Source organism: Perca flavescens, chromosome 10 (genome assembly GCF_004354835.1).
Source record: "Perca flavescens isolate YP-PL-M2 chromosome 10, PFLA_1.0, whole genome shotgun sequence".
Classification (NCBI taxonomy): Eukaryota; Metazoa; Chordata; class Actinopteri; order Perciformes; family Percidae; genus Perca; species Perca flavescens.
Window position 1 is genome coordinate 22,525,095 of NC_041340.1, and position 13,626 is coordinate 22,538,720.

Genomic DNA, 13,626 nt, shown 5'->3' on the forward strand with positions numbered 1-13,626 from the left:
ATGTAATCCTGATTAACAAACACTAGCGGTTGATCACCGTCCACAGAGATGAGGTGTTAGGCCTGAGATCTGACGCGTTGACGTGTAGCTGAGTAAATGGACCGCCTTTAACGCTGGCACGTATCAGTCGCAATCAGCCAATCAGAATGAAACTGACTTCTATGTGTCTGCTTTACCATGTCACATTGGAGATGCTATAGAGCAGAGATCTTCAACAGGGGTCCTCAGGGTAGCTGCAGGGGGGGCACCAAATTACTGATCGGTGGTTTAAAAAGAAAATATGTCTGAAAGTATACATTAACATGAATCCAACAATGAGTACAGATAAATCTTTTTTTTTTTATGTATACTGGCCTATAGGTAAGGCAGCCATCCACAGATACAGTTAAGTTTAAGGATTCACTATGCCACATTTCAACCTTAAAACATGATGTATAAATATATGAACATGCCAATAATTTTATTTCAAGAGCTTGGTATTGTACGCACCATAAAAAGGTATGTGCAAAGGCTTTAGGCCACCCTACTTGTTATTGTAGGCCCAGTTTAATATGCAACTCAATTTTATACAATATATGTAGTAGGGGCTCCCTGCTCAGTCTCTTTTTCAGCTAGGGGTCCTTGGCTTAAAAAACGTTTAAGACCCCTGCTCAAGAGAGAAGAGCACCTTTGAAACAGATGTAAGGGTGAGTTTATTACATCTTTTCCCCTATTTCAGATGAGGTACAAATGATTTTAGCTGGTTTTTTAGCTCCGTGGATGCCTCCGATGTGTATTTTATTTTTATGTTTTTAAGAAAGGATATCTGGAAGGCAGATCAGAGGGAACTTTATGTCATGAATATCCACTGCAATGTGACATCACTAGAGGCCCAGACACAGATGAACTCCACCATCTACCACCTGGTTAAGATGGTCAGCATGTGTGTGAGCTGCACCTTGAACACGGCGCTCCGTGTTCCGTTACTCCTGGTCATCATGCGCTCCCCATCCCTTCTCAGGCACTCTCGCTTCCTGCTCCTCACACACCTCCTCTTGTGTGACAACCTCCAGGTATGTCTACTCTTTTTGACTTTGGACCTTTCCAGTACACCTTTTGTTAACAACTGAGATGGTGATAATATGCCCTTTGACCTAAATGATCTCCATTATTGCCATTTCAGCAGCTGCTCTGGACAATCAAAGCAGTTCTCTTAAGAGAAGGTATACCTGTGACCCAGTGTGTAATTATCTGTGCTGCTAACCAGGCCTGCTCATTGGCTTGTAAAACATTGATTATATTTACACAATTCATATTTGTTTTAGTCACACTGAGCTATGATTCATACACCAGTTTGACAGTTATAGTAGAGTTTACTTACAACTTATTTTTTTCTGTAAATTAAGACCATTTGGAAAAGGCAACTTCCTGCTCTTTTGGACATGGATCAGCATCACTCAGGGTTAAAGAATAGGATCTCACATGCTCATAGGCCATAAGTACTTAGAAATAGTTATTGGTCACTGTAATTGTTTGACCGTATTGGCCAAGAAAATAGCCCTTCCTAATGTGGTTCCAATGTACTGTAAGCAAATAACTTCTTGAGTTAAACAAAAGCTAATATGAGGCTTCAGCTGTGACTTAGACACATTCTACTCTCTGCCGACAGCCTGCCTGCTCTGAATTACCTCATTACGAAAACTGCAATTCTAAAATATTGACATGGCAGGTAACTACATCCACTTTATGTCTTCACTTTTTTTGCGCAGGTTGACCTCTTCCTGAGCACCGCTCTGGCTGTGGACCGCTTTGTCAAGTGGCCCCTGCGCAAAGAATTCTTGATGTGTCCTCAATGGAAAAGAGTGGCTGTTGCAGCCATATGAACCTTATCATCTGTGCCCAGTAGTGTGGCTTTGGGTATCAGCCTCCGCACCATCCAGGTTAATTTTACCCTCCCCCGCTGTTGAGCTCTCATCCCTACACCCTGCCTGTCAGGGACATCGGCTCTAGTGCTTTACTGCGCTGTGGGACCTGCTGTGGTGGAGCCTCTCTGCTCTCTGACCATCCTGGGATGCTTCTGCCTGCTCTGCTGGGACATGCGTGTAGTACCGCTCTGCACCAAGAGAGCGTGTGTGACCCTGACCCTCCAGGCAGCTCAGACCATCCTCTTTTCTCTTCCTTTGGTCATGGAAAGCTACCTGATCCCTGGCTGCCTGCACAGTGATGCTCTTGATATAGCAGCCACCATCATCTAAAACCTGGGGGTGTCACTCATCCCTCTGGTTTATGGCTACCGCTCACAGGAGCTGCAGCAAAGGCTACGACAGGCTGCACATGGGAACAAAGTCAACGACGAATGTTAGTTGTTTGAAGAGCTGCTATTTATAAAACATAACAGTTTTGCCTGTGCTGCCTGAATGAGAAGAGTCCTATCTTCCTGTTCAGCACAGCAGCTTTTCCACATTTCTTGCACTACACACACACACACGTGCCCACATACAGTATATATACATATATATTTGATTGTTTGAAATAGTAAGGTTGGAGAGCTGAGTCAATAGGCTGTGGTAAGGTAGCAGCATCTTCCTGTAAACCATTTATTAGCAGCTCAACAAGCTGTTCAAACACTGATAACTCCTGTATCAATAAGGGATGCTAATAATGAAAAATAAAAGACAACACTGATTTAAGATATTTAATTTGTACCTCAAACATTCATTAAAGTTACTATGTATCATACAAAATGCCAAGAATACAGAGTATTTTTGTATATTATAGAGTAGTTACACAACAGAAGGATAAATAATTGATGCTACAAGAAAAACACACACCATCACATTTTAAAGAGAGTGGGATCATCCCTTTTAAAGAGGCACGGGCACAAATCCACAGGCAGAACTGAGGTGAGACAGCGCTCCCCCGATCACCAGCGGTTACAAGATCCAAAACATGAAAGTGTAAACCAAACAATCTACAAATATGAAACTTAACACACAAACAATGACTAATCAAAGCATTGGAATGTACTGTGTGTCACCGTATTGACGTAGGCACTGAGAATTTCTTGACAATTAATAACCAATATAATGATATTATCAATGTATTCTTCATAAAAGTATGCAGCATTCCAAACAATAAAGAGAGTATTCTCTTACGGTGTTTGGCAAATGTAATGTAGATTATTATGTAAAGGATTATTGGCATTTGACCACAAATATTTAACAACTTCAGTTCAGTGTAGTAGACAGTAAACCTTTTGATGGACTCATTATAAGTGGAAATGTATGGCACGACACAATAATAAGGGAAGGGAAGGGAGATATATAAGCAGCATTATATGTGAAACCACCAGCGGTCCCCTTGACCCTCATCACCGACTTCCTTCAGTACAGGCAGGTTTTCTTCATAATGCGCAGGAACTCCTGCTGGTTCACTTCTCCGTCTCCATCCCTGTCTGCTTCATCTATCATTTCCTTCACAGACACAATAAAAGAGGGGATGAAAAAAGGAATGGAGGAAGCAAATCAAGCTAGTTTGAGAGCATTCATAAGCAAATGTTCCGTTGCCACGACTGAGCCTTTGGCTTGGAAACACAACCGGCCTGTGAGTTACAGTAGTCTACTGTTAAGTGTTACTCATATCTGAATGTTGTGTTATTCCACGATGATGGGCTTTACCTGCAGCTCTTCATCTGTGAGGTTCTCTCCCAGTTCTTTGGCTACTCTCTTCAGATTCTTGAACGAGATCTTGCCCGTCTCGTCGTCATCAAACAGGCGGAAAGCTTTCAGGATCTCCTCTTTGGAGTCCTTCTCGGCCTAAAATCGGAGAAGATGGAGAGTAGTTTCGCCAAAAACTGCAATTCTGCAGGAGGTATGTCGTTGTCGAAGAACAACCACATCCCAAACTCAAAGAAATGTGGCCAGTTTGGGTGTGCTGAAGAAAAGCAATACCAGTATAGTCAATGGCAATCTAAATAGGGCTGATAGGGTAAAGTTAAGGTTGTGGACTGTAATACACAAACTGCAATCTGTAGGATAAAACCAGTAACTCACTTTAAAACTAAAGAGAATTAAAGACGGTTGGGAATGCATATAATATATTTCTTGACACTGATACCTACCATTTTCTGTGTCATGACAGAGAGGAAGTCAGCAAAGGAGATTTTCCCTGTGCCGTCCTTATCCACGTCAACAATCATCTTCTTGATCTCCTCTTTCTTTGGCTCAAACCCCAGAGCTCTCATTGCAACCTGGCAGAAAAGGTGTGAGAGTGAAGCACACATAGAAAACTCTCCCTTCCCTCACACACGTGTGATTGTGATCAGCGTCCGGCCACTGTTACCTTGAGCTCCTTGACATCGATGAATCCAGATCCATCGGTGTCAAACAGCTCAAAGGCCTCCCTGACCTCCTGCTTCTGCTCCTCGGTCAGCTCTGGTTTGGGGGTGGTCTTCTTGCGAGGAGGTGCCACAGGACCCTGCAGGGATGGTCTCTTGGCACTGGTCGCCTGGGTGGTGAAGCAAGAGGAGACGCAGAGGGGAAACACATGTTAATGGTTACAGCAGACACAGGGGTCACCATGTCTATGATAAGAGCAGAATCAGACAGGTGTCCGAGTAGAAATCCGCTTTCCCCCAGATCTATCAAATGAAGCATGTAAATATCAATCATTTGTGACTCAAATGCTACACACTAACAAAGATTGGGTTATTATGAAACATTTTTACTCACCATTACTTGCTGTTTATTGGACTGACAAAAAGGAACTGCAAATCTAATCTAAAAGCAAGCTAGTTTTTCGTCTGATGAAGCCTCCCTATCATTTAGGGAGGAGGAGATGGTAGAGCGGTTTATACTTTACATCAGTTGCTCGGATTTAGCGTTTAATAAACCTGAATGTAAGATAGTCTTTTTCCTTCAAACCCCTCTATTTATTTCGCAGGGACGGCTGCTAAAATGTGCAGAAAATGACCGTTTCTTGCTAACAAACATGCACTCGTTTTGCTGTCCAGGAGCTGCCGTCATGGAGCGCAGGCGTTTGATTTGTTCACCCTTTGTGCCAGCAGACAAGGCAATTATTGAATGGCCATTGAGGAATTAAAAGAGGATACCGACAGCCACGAGTTGGAGTGAAAATCAAACGCACCCGTCGGGCAAAAAGATGATTGGTTGCTGAAGACCACGGGGCGCAAGACACGATCAGAACTTACAGAGCTGTTCGAGACAGGTGAAACCGCCTTGGATTTCCCATAGAAATATAAAACGCTGAAAAAGAATATGGAAAATGGGGATGTCTTTGTGTCATATTTACATGCAGATATATAATATTGCATAATACAAATGGTGCATTCGCTCGTGCTGCTATGTGAAATTGTCTCAATACACCCTCTAGTGTCAGCAGACCTCAGATCAGAGCTTCTTCTTATAGAAAAGAAGATTATAGTAATAAATAGAGAATAATAAAATTATCGGGAATAGCTAATGATAATTAAAAAGTGAAAATAATAATTGAATATATATATATATATATATATATATATATATATATATATATATATATATATATATATATATATGAAATAATATATATGAAACAATAAGATAATAATTGTATAACAGAGTTCAGATTGCATGTGCACCCAACCCCAAATATTATTATTGTAAGGGTCAACAGCACAGCATGCACAGTGGCACAAGTATGGTTACATGTTCTCACCTCAAAAGATAAACTCAAATTTCTTTTTATATAGGTGGTCCTTTTACTTTTGCTATTATCCTTTTTTTTCATTGTGATATGTTTTTTTCTTTTATTCCTTCATTCATGCTGTCCTTCCATTTGGATAATTTTAGGCTATAAGGCAGAAATCAACTGGTATTTTGGCAGTTATATGTATATTGGTTTAATGATCTGTCTCTTTTCCTTCATGTTCTTCATGTTTACTAAATTGCAAAACTAACAAATACAAAAAAATAAATAAATAAAAAAACAGAAGATAAAACGTTTATGGAAGCCTACATAAAACAACATAGACTTTAAAAATAAGGTTTCACACTTATGGAGAATCTTTGGTGTGACCCACGGGGCTTCCCGCCGAACACTGTATCCAGTTCTCTTAATACATCCATGGTGTGACCAGTGACTGGCTGGTAAAAAAGAGGGTCTGGCGCATCCCAGGCGGGGCGTGGTCTTTGAGCTAAGAGGCGAATAGAACCAGTTTGTGATCTGCGATTGGTTTAAATTGTGGCGTTCTTTGACGTATCTTGTACACCATTGGCTATTATCTAACGTCACCTTTGTGCTGAGCTTTAGCTCGACCAATCACAGAGCACTTCTCACTCAGCAGATTCAGACAGACAGTTCGGTTAGTTGCACGCGCTGACTGCAGGTGAATAGGCTACAGTATTGCGTTTTTTATGTTAAAAGTTGTCACACATGCCCTGCGTGTTAAATAGTTAGGAGCACTCTTCGTGACTCACTATTCCACCTGTAAAGGATTTTTTTTCTTCTTCTTCACAACTGTGCCTGATACTCTCGCTTACCTGTTGGTTACTTTTTACTCATTATGGCCACGCGCGTTCGACCGGTGAGTTCATGGTGCAAATCTGCTTCAACTTTTCACGAAACTAGTGCTGTTTAACTTGACATGTATCAATAATCGCTTTCTGCTGCGTCATACAGAGTAATAAACGGTGTGCAGTCATCGGGGGGTCTGGTTTTTTGGGCAGACACTTGGTGGAGAAGCTGTTGGATCGAGGCTACTCTGTTTCTGTGTTTGACATCCGTCAGAGCTACGAGCTGTCTGGTGTCACCTTCCACCAGGGAGACCTCTGCGACAGACAGGTGAGACTATATCCTACTCCTCTCAGTCTTGACCAGACCTGCCTGTAGGCTATGTTTAATAACCAGGCCTACACATTGAAAGGAGTAGATTGCATCTGTGTAATGATAGGCTGCTTTGCCAGGACAATGTTCAAATAGAGGGTCAAGGTTTTAGACCTGCAATTCTTGCTGTTGACTTGAAGTTTGCCAATGAACTCTTGACACTTTTCCCCCAAAAAACTTAAAAACCTATCTCTGACCTGGACCAATGATTCTTCTGATGCAATTGTCAATAGCTGTCACTGAGGTGTCTATCTCACTCTGCTCCAGGCTCTGCTGCCAGCTATGAAGGATGTGTCCCTGGTCTTCCACTGTGCCTCCCCGGCCCCTGCCAGCGATGACCGCGGGCTATTTGAGAGGGTCAACATTCAGGGCACACGCACAGTCATTCAGGCTTGCATCGAGGCTGGAGTACAGGTTAGGCATCCAGGGGATGAGAAGCTGGGCTTTTCTTTTTGTTTATGCCAACAATTTATTGTTCAAGGATGAAAGATGCCATTTGAAGTGGTGTAACTGTTTGATTTTTTGCCAGAAACTGGTCCTGACAAGCAGTGCCAGTGTGGTGTTTGAAGGCACAGACATTAAGAATGGGAGAGAGGATCTACCGTACGCCAAGAAGCCCATCGACTATTACACAGAGACTAAGATTGAGCAAGAAAAGGTAGGAATGTGGTATTTTTTAGTTTTGGTCTACCAGTGTAGCCCAGTTGGTGCTATTTCCTAGAAACAAGATTCTTTGGTTCATTTCTTTGTAGAGTTTGCATGTTTTCTCGACTTTGGTACTTGTGTCCTTCCTCAAGACCAAGGAATGAAAAAGAAAGAAGAGAAGGAATGGTTCCTTGGTCAAATCAAAGGCAGTTTGAAATGAAGGGCTATAAATAGCAAATAGCTATGATTTAGGTGTCTGTGTTATGGCCTGTGATATACTAAATCCAGTGGATGCTAGCCCATGTTCCACCTCTTCCTGATTTGAAAAGTTAAGTGATTTAATTAATCAATGATTTCATTGTTTTTGGAATTTCCTCCTATATCAGTATCAAATTTTATTTTTCTACACGTAGCTTTATTTTTATCAGCAGATAATATCATATTCAGCAGTAGTGAGTACTTTTTTTTTTTTTTTTTTTTTTTTTTTTTTTTTCAAGACTTCCTCCATTATTTGCATGTCATCTGCTCCTTGCTCTTAACAATCGGTCACATCCACGAGAGAGAAGAGAGCAAATGATCATAGTGTTTTTTGCAGTATGCCGAGTTGAATATTTCATACTGTCTTTGTGTTTTAGCTGGTCCTCGAGGCCTGTGACAAGGAGAAGGGTTTCCTCACAGTTGCCATCCGGCCTCATGGCATCTTTGGCCCTCGGGATCCACAGCTGGTTCCTATCCTAGTGGACACGGCTCGCAGGGGCAAGATGAAGTTCATCATTGGGTAAGCCATAGGGGTTTAACCATTTATGCCAATCCAACTAGTTAAACTACTTCTAGACATAGAATGAATGACTCTTGTTTTTGCAATAATCACTGTAAAAATAGTTAAAAAATACAAATATGTATCAGTTATTGAGGTTCATGTTTGTAACGTAAAATTAATCGGCGCATTTAATAAATAAGAATGGTAGAGAAAAAGAATGACCAGGAGACTGTTAGTGCTCTCCCAAACCTGAACTCTAATGTGGGGGCTGGACTTGGCTTCCTAAGTATAAATGCACAGCTTGTGAAAGCCCGTGCGATGTGTAACTATTAACTACTGAATAAAGAATACGCTTCTAAAATCATCATATTTGCATGTATCACACTGTTGTCAAAAATACTGAATTCTGAAATTGTATTATCTCTAAAACCCACTTAAGCTAGGTTTATGGAAGCTGCGGTGTTCCCGACGCGAGGGGCGCACGCTATAAAATGACATCAGCGCGGCTGTCGTTTCCAGCACGAAGGCCCTGCAAGCTGCCGCGTCGTGTGGTCGTGCACCTCTGAATTTTTGTAGCTACGGGCCCCTTGCGCGCGCTGCGCTTTCAGTTCCACGTGGTCGGCTGGGAAGAACAGGTTCGTCTGTACAAGCATCTTTGTTATTCTCCATGTACAGACCACAGGGAGTCAAACAGCCTTAAAGGGATACGCCACCGTGTGTTGAAATAGGGCTTATCACGGTCTCCCCTAGCTGTAGATAGGTGGGCCAACGCATCTTTTGTGCATGCATTGTTTTAGTCCGGTGCAACACTGGCAGCGCCGCAGCTAGTTAGCTTAGCGTAGTGAATGGAATCCTATGTTGCCGGTTAGCATGTTGTGAGTAAAAGTGAGCCAACAAAAGACAAAAAAACAACCTAATTACTTGCACTGAGACAAAAAATGCGTTGGCCCACCTATTTACAGCCAGGGTAGACCGTGATAAGCCCTATTTCAACAAACGGTGGCGTATTCCTTGAACTATGTGTTTAGAGAGAGACACCACACTGGGAAAAGAAGAAACCTTTAGCTGGAGAGGGTGGAAAAAGCTAAGAAACGGCTTCATGTAAAGAGTGTTCTTCACAGTGTCACAGGCAGACAGTCATTTTGATTTGGGGATAAACAACAGTCACGTTAATGATTAGAGTAGATAAATGTAATGTTTCGCGGTATGTCGGTGTTTTAACATGGATGTGTTTACTACTGTTGCCAGGCAGCCTGCTTTCCTTAACTTCCGGTTTCTTCTTCTCTGCTACTTCTTGCTCATTCACGGATTATTCTGTCTGTACGTCGTCTAGTGTTTTGGAGAGTACTACAACAAACAATGCTTTGAGCATAAACGTCTCTGTGCGTGCTCGTAGGGCACTCGCCATCTACGGCGGCCCACGCACAATGTTGAGCGCGAGTATACCCGCACCTTTATACACCTACTTATTCACTCACTCCCCGTCCTATTATCTACTCCCCTGACACATGAAAAGTGGAAATTAGTATTAAGATAGTAGCTTAGACCCATAGATTACTGTACCGGGGTGCGGAATTATTAAATGCGTTAACGCTTGTTTTTCAGATCCTTAGTGCTTATTGGTATATTTCTTTTTAAAATTCTTTGCCTTTGTTTTCTGCAGTGATGGGACCAATCTGGTGGATTTCACCTTTGTGGAGAATGTAGTTTATGGCCACATCCTGGCTGCTGAACGCCTGAGGTCGGACTCCCCCATATGTGGAAAAGTGAGTAACTATAAAATCTAACACCGAGCCGGTTTAAAGGATGCTCTCTGTGAAATCATGTTGCTAGTCCCACACCTCCTTATTCAGGATCACAGTTCTCACTTTGCGAACTGAATTTCAAATGAATACGGTACATCTTAACTCTCTTACGTTTCACTTTCAGCCGTACCACATCACCAATGATGAGCCAGTTAGATTCTGGGACTTCATGTCTGAGGTGTTGGTGGGTCTGGGATATGCTGCTCCCCGCTACCACCTGCCCTACACTCTTGTATACGGACTGGCCCTGCTCCTCTGGCTGCTGGCCCTGATCCTGCGTCCTCTAGTGTCCTTTAAACCCACCTTTACACCAATGAGAGTGGCTCTGGCTGGAACCCACCACTACTACAGCTGTGACCGCGCCAAGCAGGACCTGGGCTACAAACCCGTAGTCAGTCTGAAGGATGGGATAGCACGCACAGTGCAGAGCTACCCTCACCTCAGACAAGGGGCTTGATGGTAGAATGGAGGTAAAGGCTGCTGAGAGACATGTATAAGGACGTACAGTTACAATCACTGAAAATAAGGTGTACCATTTGTGTGCCTTTTCAATAATGCCTTTTCAAGTTATGTACCATTTTTACCAGCAGATGGTAGCAAATGATTATGGTTTTGGTCAACACACTGCAGTCTGGTCTTTCCAAAGTTATAAAGCACTTCGTAAACAGTAAACCACTGCTTATGGCAACATAAATATACTGATCTTACACTGTGAAAACTGCAAAGACTTACAAATATTCTTGTTCCATGTTCACCCGTGTGCTGTACAACTGTTGAGATGCTGCTGTTAAATGCCTTAATGTATTCCACTAAACCATTATTCTCCTGATACAACTTGCATGAAAATTATTGTTTAAAATGATGACTGGCATTACATTACATGGCCAAACGTATGTGGACAGGGATGTGTATTTTTGGATGTGTTTATTCAATTTGGGATAGGCTCTTTGGAACAAAGCAAGCAGCATATGATAATATTGGGCCTTTCTTGTTTCAACCGAACCAAACCCCTGTGCTCAATGCAACTGTGTGGAAATGTGGAAAGCCTTCCTAGAAGAATGGAGGTGGCAATATATAAGCAGCATATTACTTTCTATAATTCAGAGCATATGTTCACCTTTTTTCAAGTCTGTCCTAAGACAATACATACCCATATGCACAATAAAACATTTTTTGGTTCCAGGGATTGTTTTATCCTGTCCATACTGGCCATGAAAGCATCCCCTCCTAATGTGATTCCAATGCAAGAATTGGGGGATAAAAGTTCAGCCAAGGCCAATATGAGGCTTTAGCAGACTGAAATAGACAAATCAATGGATCAAACCTACTGTGGATTTTGCACTAAACACACTGAAACTTTAAAGGTTCCTGATTGATAGAACAAAATCAGACTGCTAAGGTCTCATATTAGCTTAAGCTGGATGTAATGGATTTTACACAGAACAAGGGCTAGCTCTTAGTATTGGAATTGCATTAGGAAGAGATCGCTTCATGGCAAATGTGGACAGGAGGAATGATCATTTCAATGTATGTATGGGACTAATGTGTCTCCACATACTTTTGGCCAATTAGTGTAGTTCCACATACTGTATACGTGATTCACAAACATTGTTCCAAACACGTTGTACCTTCTCTCTGATACTGGAGTATCTCTGGTATGTGTTTCTACAAGTTACGCAAACTGTTAAAATAATATTCGACGTCAAATACAATAATGGGATGGGCAATTAAAATGCATAAGCTATTGTAATCCATGTGTAGTTCTGTCATTTTAATGATGACAAAGTTGTATAACTGGGCAACTTGTAAACACAAGAGGGTCTTATTTTCTCAGTATTTGTGTCGAATGTATAACTAGCTACTACAAAGATTTTGCCTTTTCTAGGTGAAGCATTTTTGTCATTCCATGTCTTGGTGTGGTGACATCAAGGTGGAGGTTAAGTTCAGATACTTTGCATTCTCATTTTAATTCTGTGCCAGCAGCACCTTAATGATTCACTGCTAGAGTCAGCATCACCGGGCAAGGCCGTCTGACTGGTTTCTTGTTCACAGTGAGAGAGATCCAGGTAGATAATAGAGTTGAGTGTCTTCACTTTCCAGTATGCTCACCACAGTGAAACTTAGCTCTCAGACTTGTTAATTTCCTTTCCACCCCCTCTCTCTGAGAAGTTGCGAAATCAATTCACACCCAGATTCCGATTTGAAAAGACTTTGTTAAATGCATGCGCAGCATGCATGAGATTGCTCTTTGTACTAAAACAATGGTCGGCTGACCTCCATGTTGTGTTTTCAAAGAGTGCATACTGTGGCCAGTCGCACAGAACGTGCTTTTTGTTGCAATTTGTTGAAGAAATTGTTGGACAATTGCCTGAGCATAGACTTGGTTTCACTTAAACAAACACAGACACAGTCACTCACATTGATCAAACATTTTGTTTGTAATAGGTTTTGGCTGCCTTTATACCTAGGTAATGTACTGCTAAAGTCATCATTGACTTGTACCAGACTCTGATTGTGTAACACATTTGATCTTCAAGGTGGTGGTTTCACATTTCTATGTACGAAAACAAATGAAAGTACTCTCTTTCAAATATAAAATTAGAATTCAATTAATTCCAAATGAGAGCGGCTTTTATGTTGTTGTTTTTTTATTGACGTGTGGGCCACTGTTTCTATTTGTTATCTCAGTTCAGTTGTGTGTGTTGTTCTTGATCTCATTTTAATGATGCGTGTGCGTCCTGGGTTTTCCTATCCAGTGAGCATGAGAGGAGCGTTCCCACAGGAGGTGTTGCTGCGAGACGCTTCCTTTATGTTTGTCGTGCTGTGCACCTTGTCGTCTCCCTCTTCCCTTTTCCTCGCTGGTTCTCAAAATTCTTTGTCAGACACCTGTACGACAGGTATGTGCTTGCCAACTCCCATAAATACAGCACAGGTGTAGAAACAAAAAATGAGTTCTTAGCAACCCCTATTACTTACTCACATAAACACACACAACACACACACATACACAACACACAAATAGATAAGCTTCTACTGCTCCACCCCACATCAACCTTCCTTGACTGGCTGGGCTTGTTAGTGGTCACGCCCGTACCTGTTCACTAGCACAGGGTGTAAGACACCTGTCACACAGAGAAATACTTTTCCTCAGCTCACACTCAGGGACACACTGATCACAAACTCGACTGAACTGGGTGGACGTTTCTCTGCTGGATATAAATTAAAAGAAGGTAGGTACTCTGGCTGCCAGGTGTATTATTCACATAAACATAATTTAAAGTATCTGGGTAGATTCTGTATTTAGAGCTTCAGTAATCGGCAGCTCTAAGAACAGAAAACAGAAAAGTAATCAATCATGCGACATAAACTGTTTGTTGAAAGTGTTATCTGGTGATTGTCAGTGTTTGCCCTCTCATTTTTCTGGGTGTTTCCCTGTCATGATTGCTTGTCAGTACAGTTGTCTGTCCTGCTCGATTCTTGTCTTAAACGCTCTTGCTCTTCATCGATCATTTAGTGTGGACGGTTGTGCTAAATAGGATAAATAGGCAATATGAG

General features: G+C 41.9%; 2 protein-coding genes across 3 annotated transcripts; one reads left to right on the forward strand and one right to left on the reverse strand.

Moving 5' to 3' along the window:
* Positions 1-2,660: 2,660 nt before the first annotated feature.
* Positions 2,661-5,001, reverse strand: cetn2 (centrin, EF-hand protein, 2). Its single transcript, XM_028589330.1, has 5 exons — positions 4,710-5,001; positions 4,321-4,485; positions 4,100-4,228; positions 3,657-3,794; positions 2,661-3,452 (listed from the first exon to the last, which is right to left on the reverse strand). Exons 1-5 carry the CDS (start codon positions 4,710-4,712, stop codon positions 3,363-3,365), a joined length of 525 nt encoding a protein of 174 aa, XP_028445131.1. The 5' UTR covers positions 4,713-5,001; the 3' UTR covers positions 2,661-3,362.
* Positions 5,002-6,266: 1,265 nt separating this feature from the next.
* Positions 6,267-11,837, forward strand: nsdhl (NAD(P) dependent 3-beta-hydroxysteroid dehydrogenase NSDHL). Of its 2 annotated transcripts, none has more exons than XM_028589328.1 (7): positions 6,267-6,562; positions 6,658-6,819; positions 7,129-7,275; positions 7,391-7,519; positions 8,142-8,284; positions 9,930-10,032; positions 10,196-11,837. In XM_028589328.1, the coding sequence occupies exons 1-7, from the start codon at positions 6,542-6,544 to the stop codon at positions 10,526-10,528; spliced, it is 1,038 nt and encodes a 345-aa protein (XP_028445129.1). In that variant the 5' UTR covers positions 6,267-6,541; the 3' UTR covers positions 10,529-11,837. The 2 variants fall into 2 exon arrangements, with proteins under 2 accessions (XP_028445129.1, XP_028445130.1); XM_028589329.1 differs by having other exon boundaries at positions 6,705-6,819.
* Positions 11,838-13,626: the final 1,789 nt, after the last annotated feature.

Excerpts from the sequence above, each read along its gene's own strand:
- cetn2 (XM_028589330.1), bottom strand. Across the intron at positions 4,229-4,320 it reads TCGATGTCAAGGAGCTCAAG|GTTGCAATGAGAGCTCTGGG; the intron begins GTAACAGTGGCC and ends CTTTTCTGCCAG. Across the intron at positions 3,795-4,099 it reads CTGTCATGACACAGAAAATG|GCCGAGAAGGACTCCAAAGA; the intron begins GTAGGTATCAGT and ends CTCCGATTTTAG.
- nsdhl (XM_028589328.1), top strand. The coding sequence starts at position 6,542 with ATGGCCACGCGCGTTCGACCG. Across the intron at positions 6,563-6,657 it reads TGGCCACGCGCGTTCGACCG|AGTAATAAACGGTGTGCAGT; the intron begins GTGAGTTCATGG and ends TGCGTCATACAG. Across the intron at positions 6,820-7,128 it reads GAGACCTCTGCGACAGACAG|GCTCTGCTGCCAGCTATGAA; the intron begins GTGAGACTATAT and ends ACTCTGCTCCAG.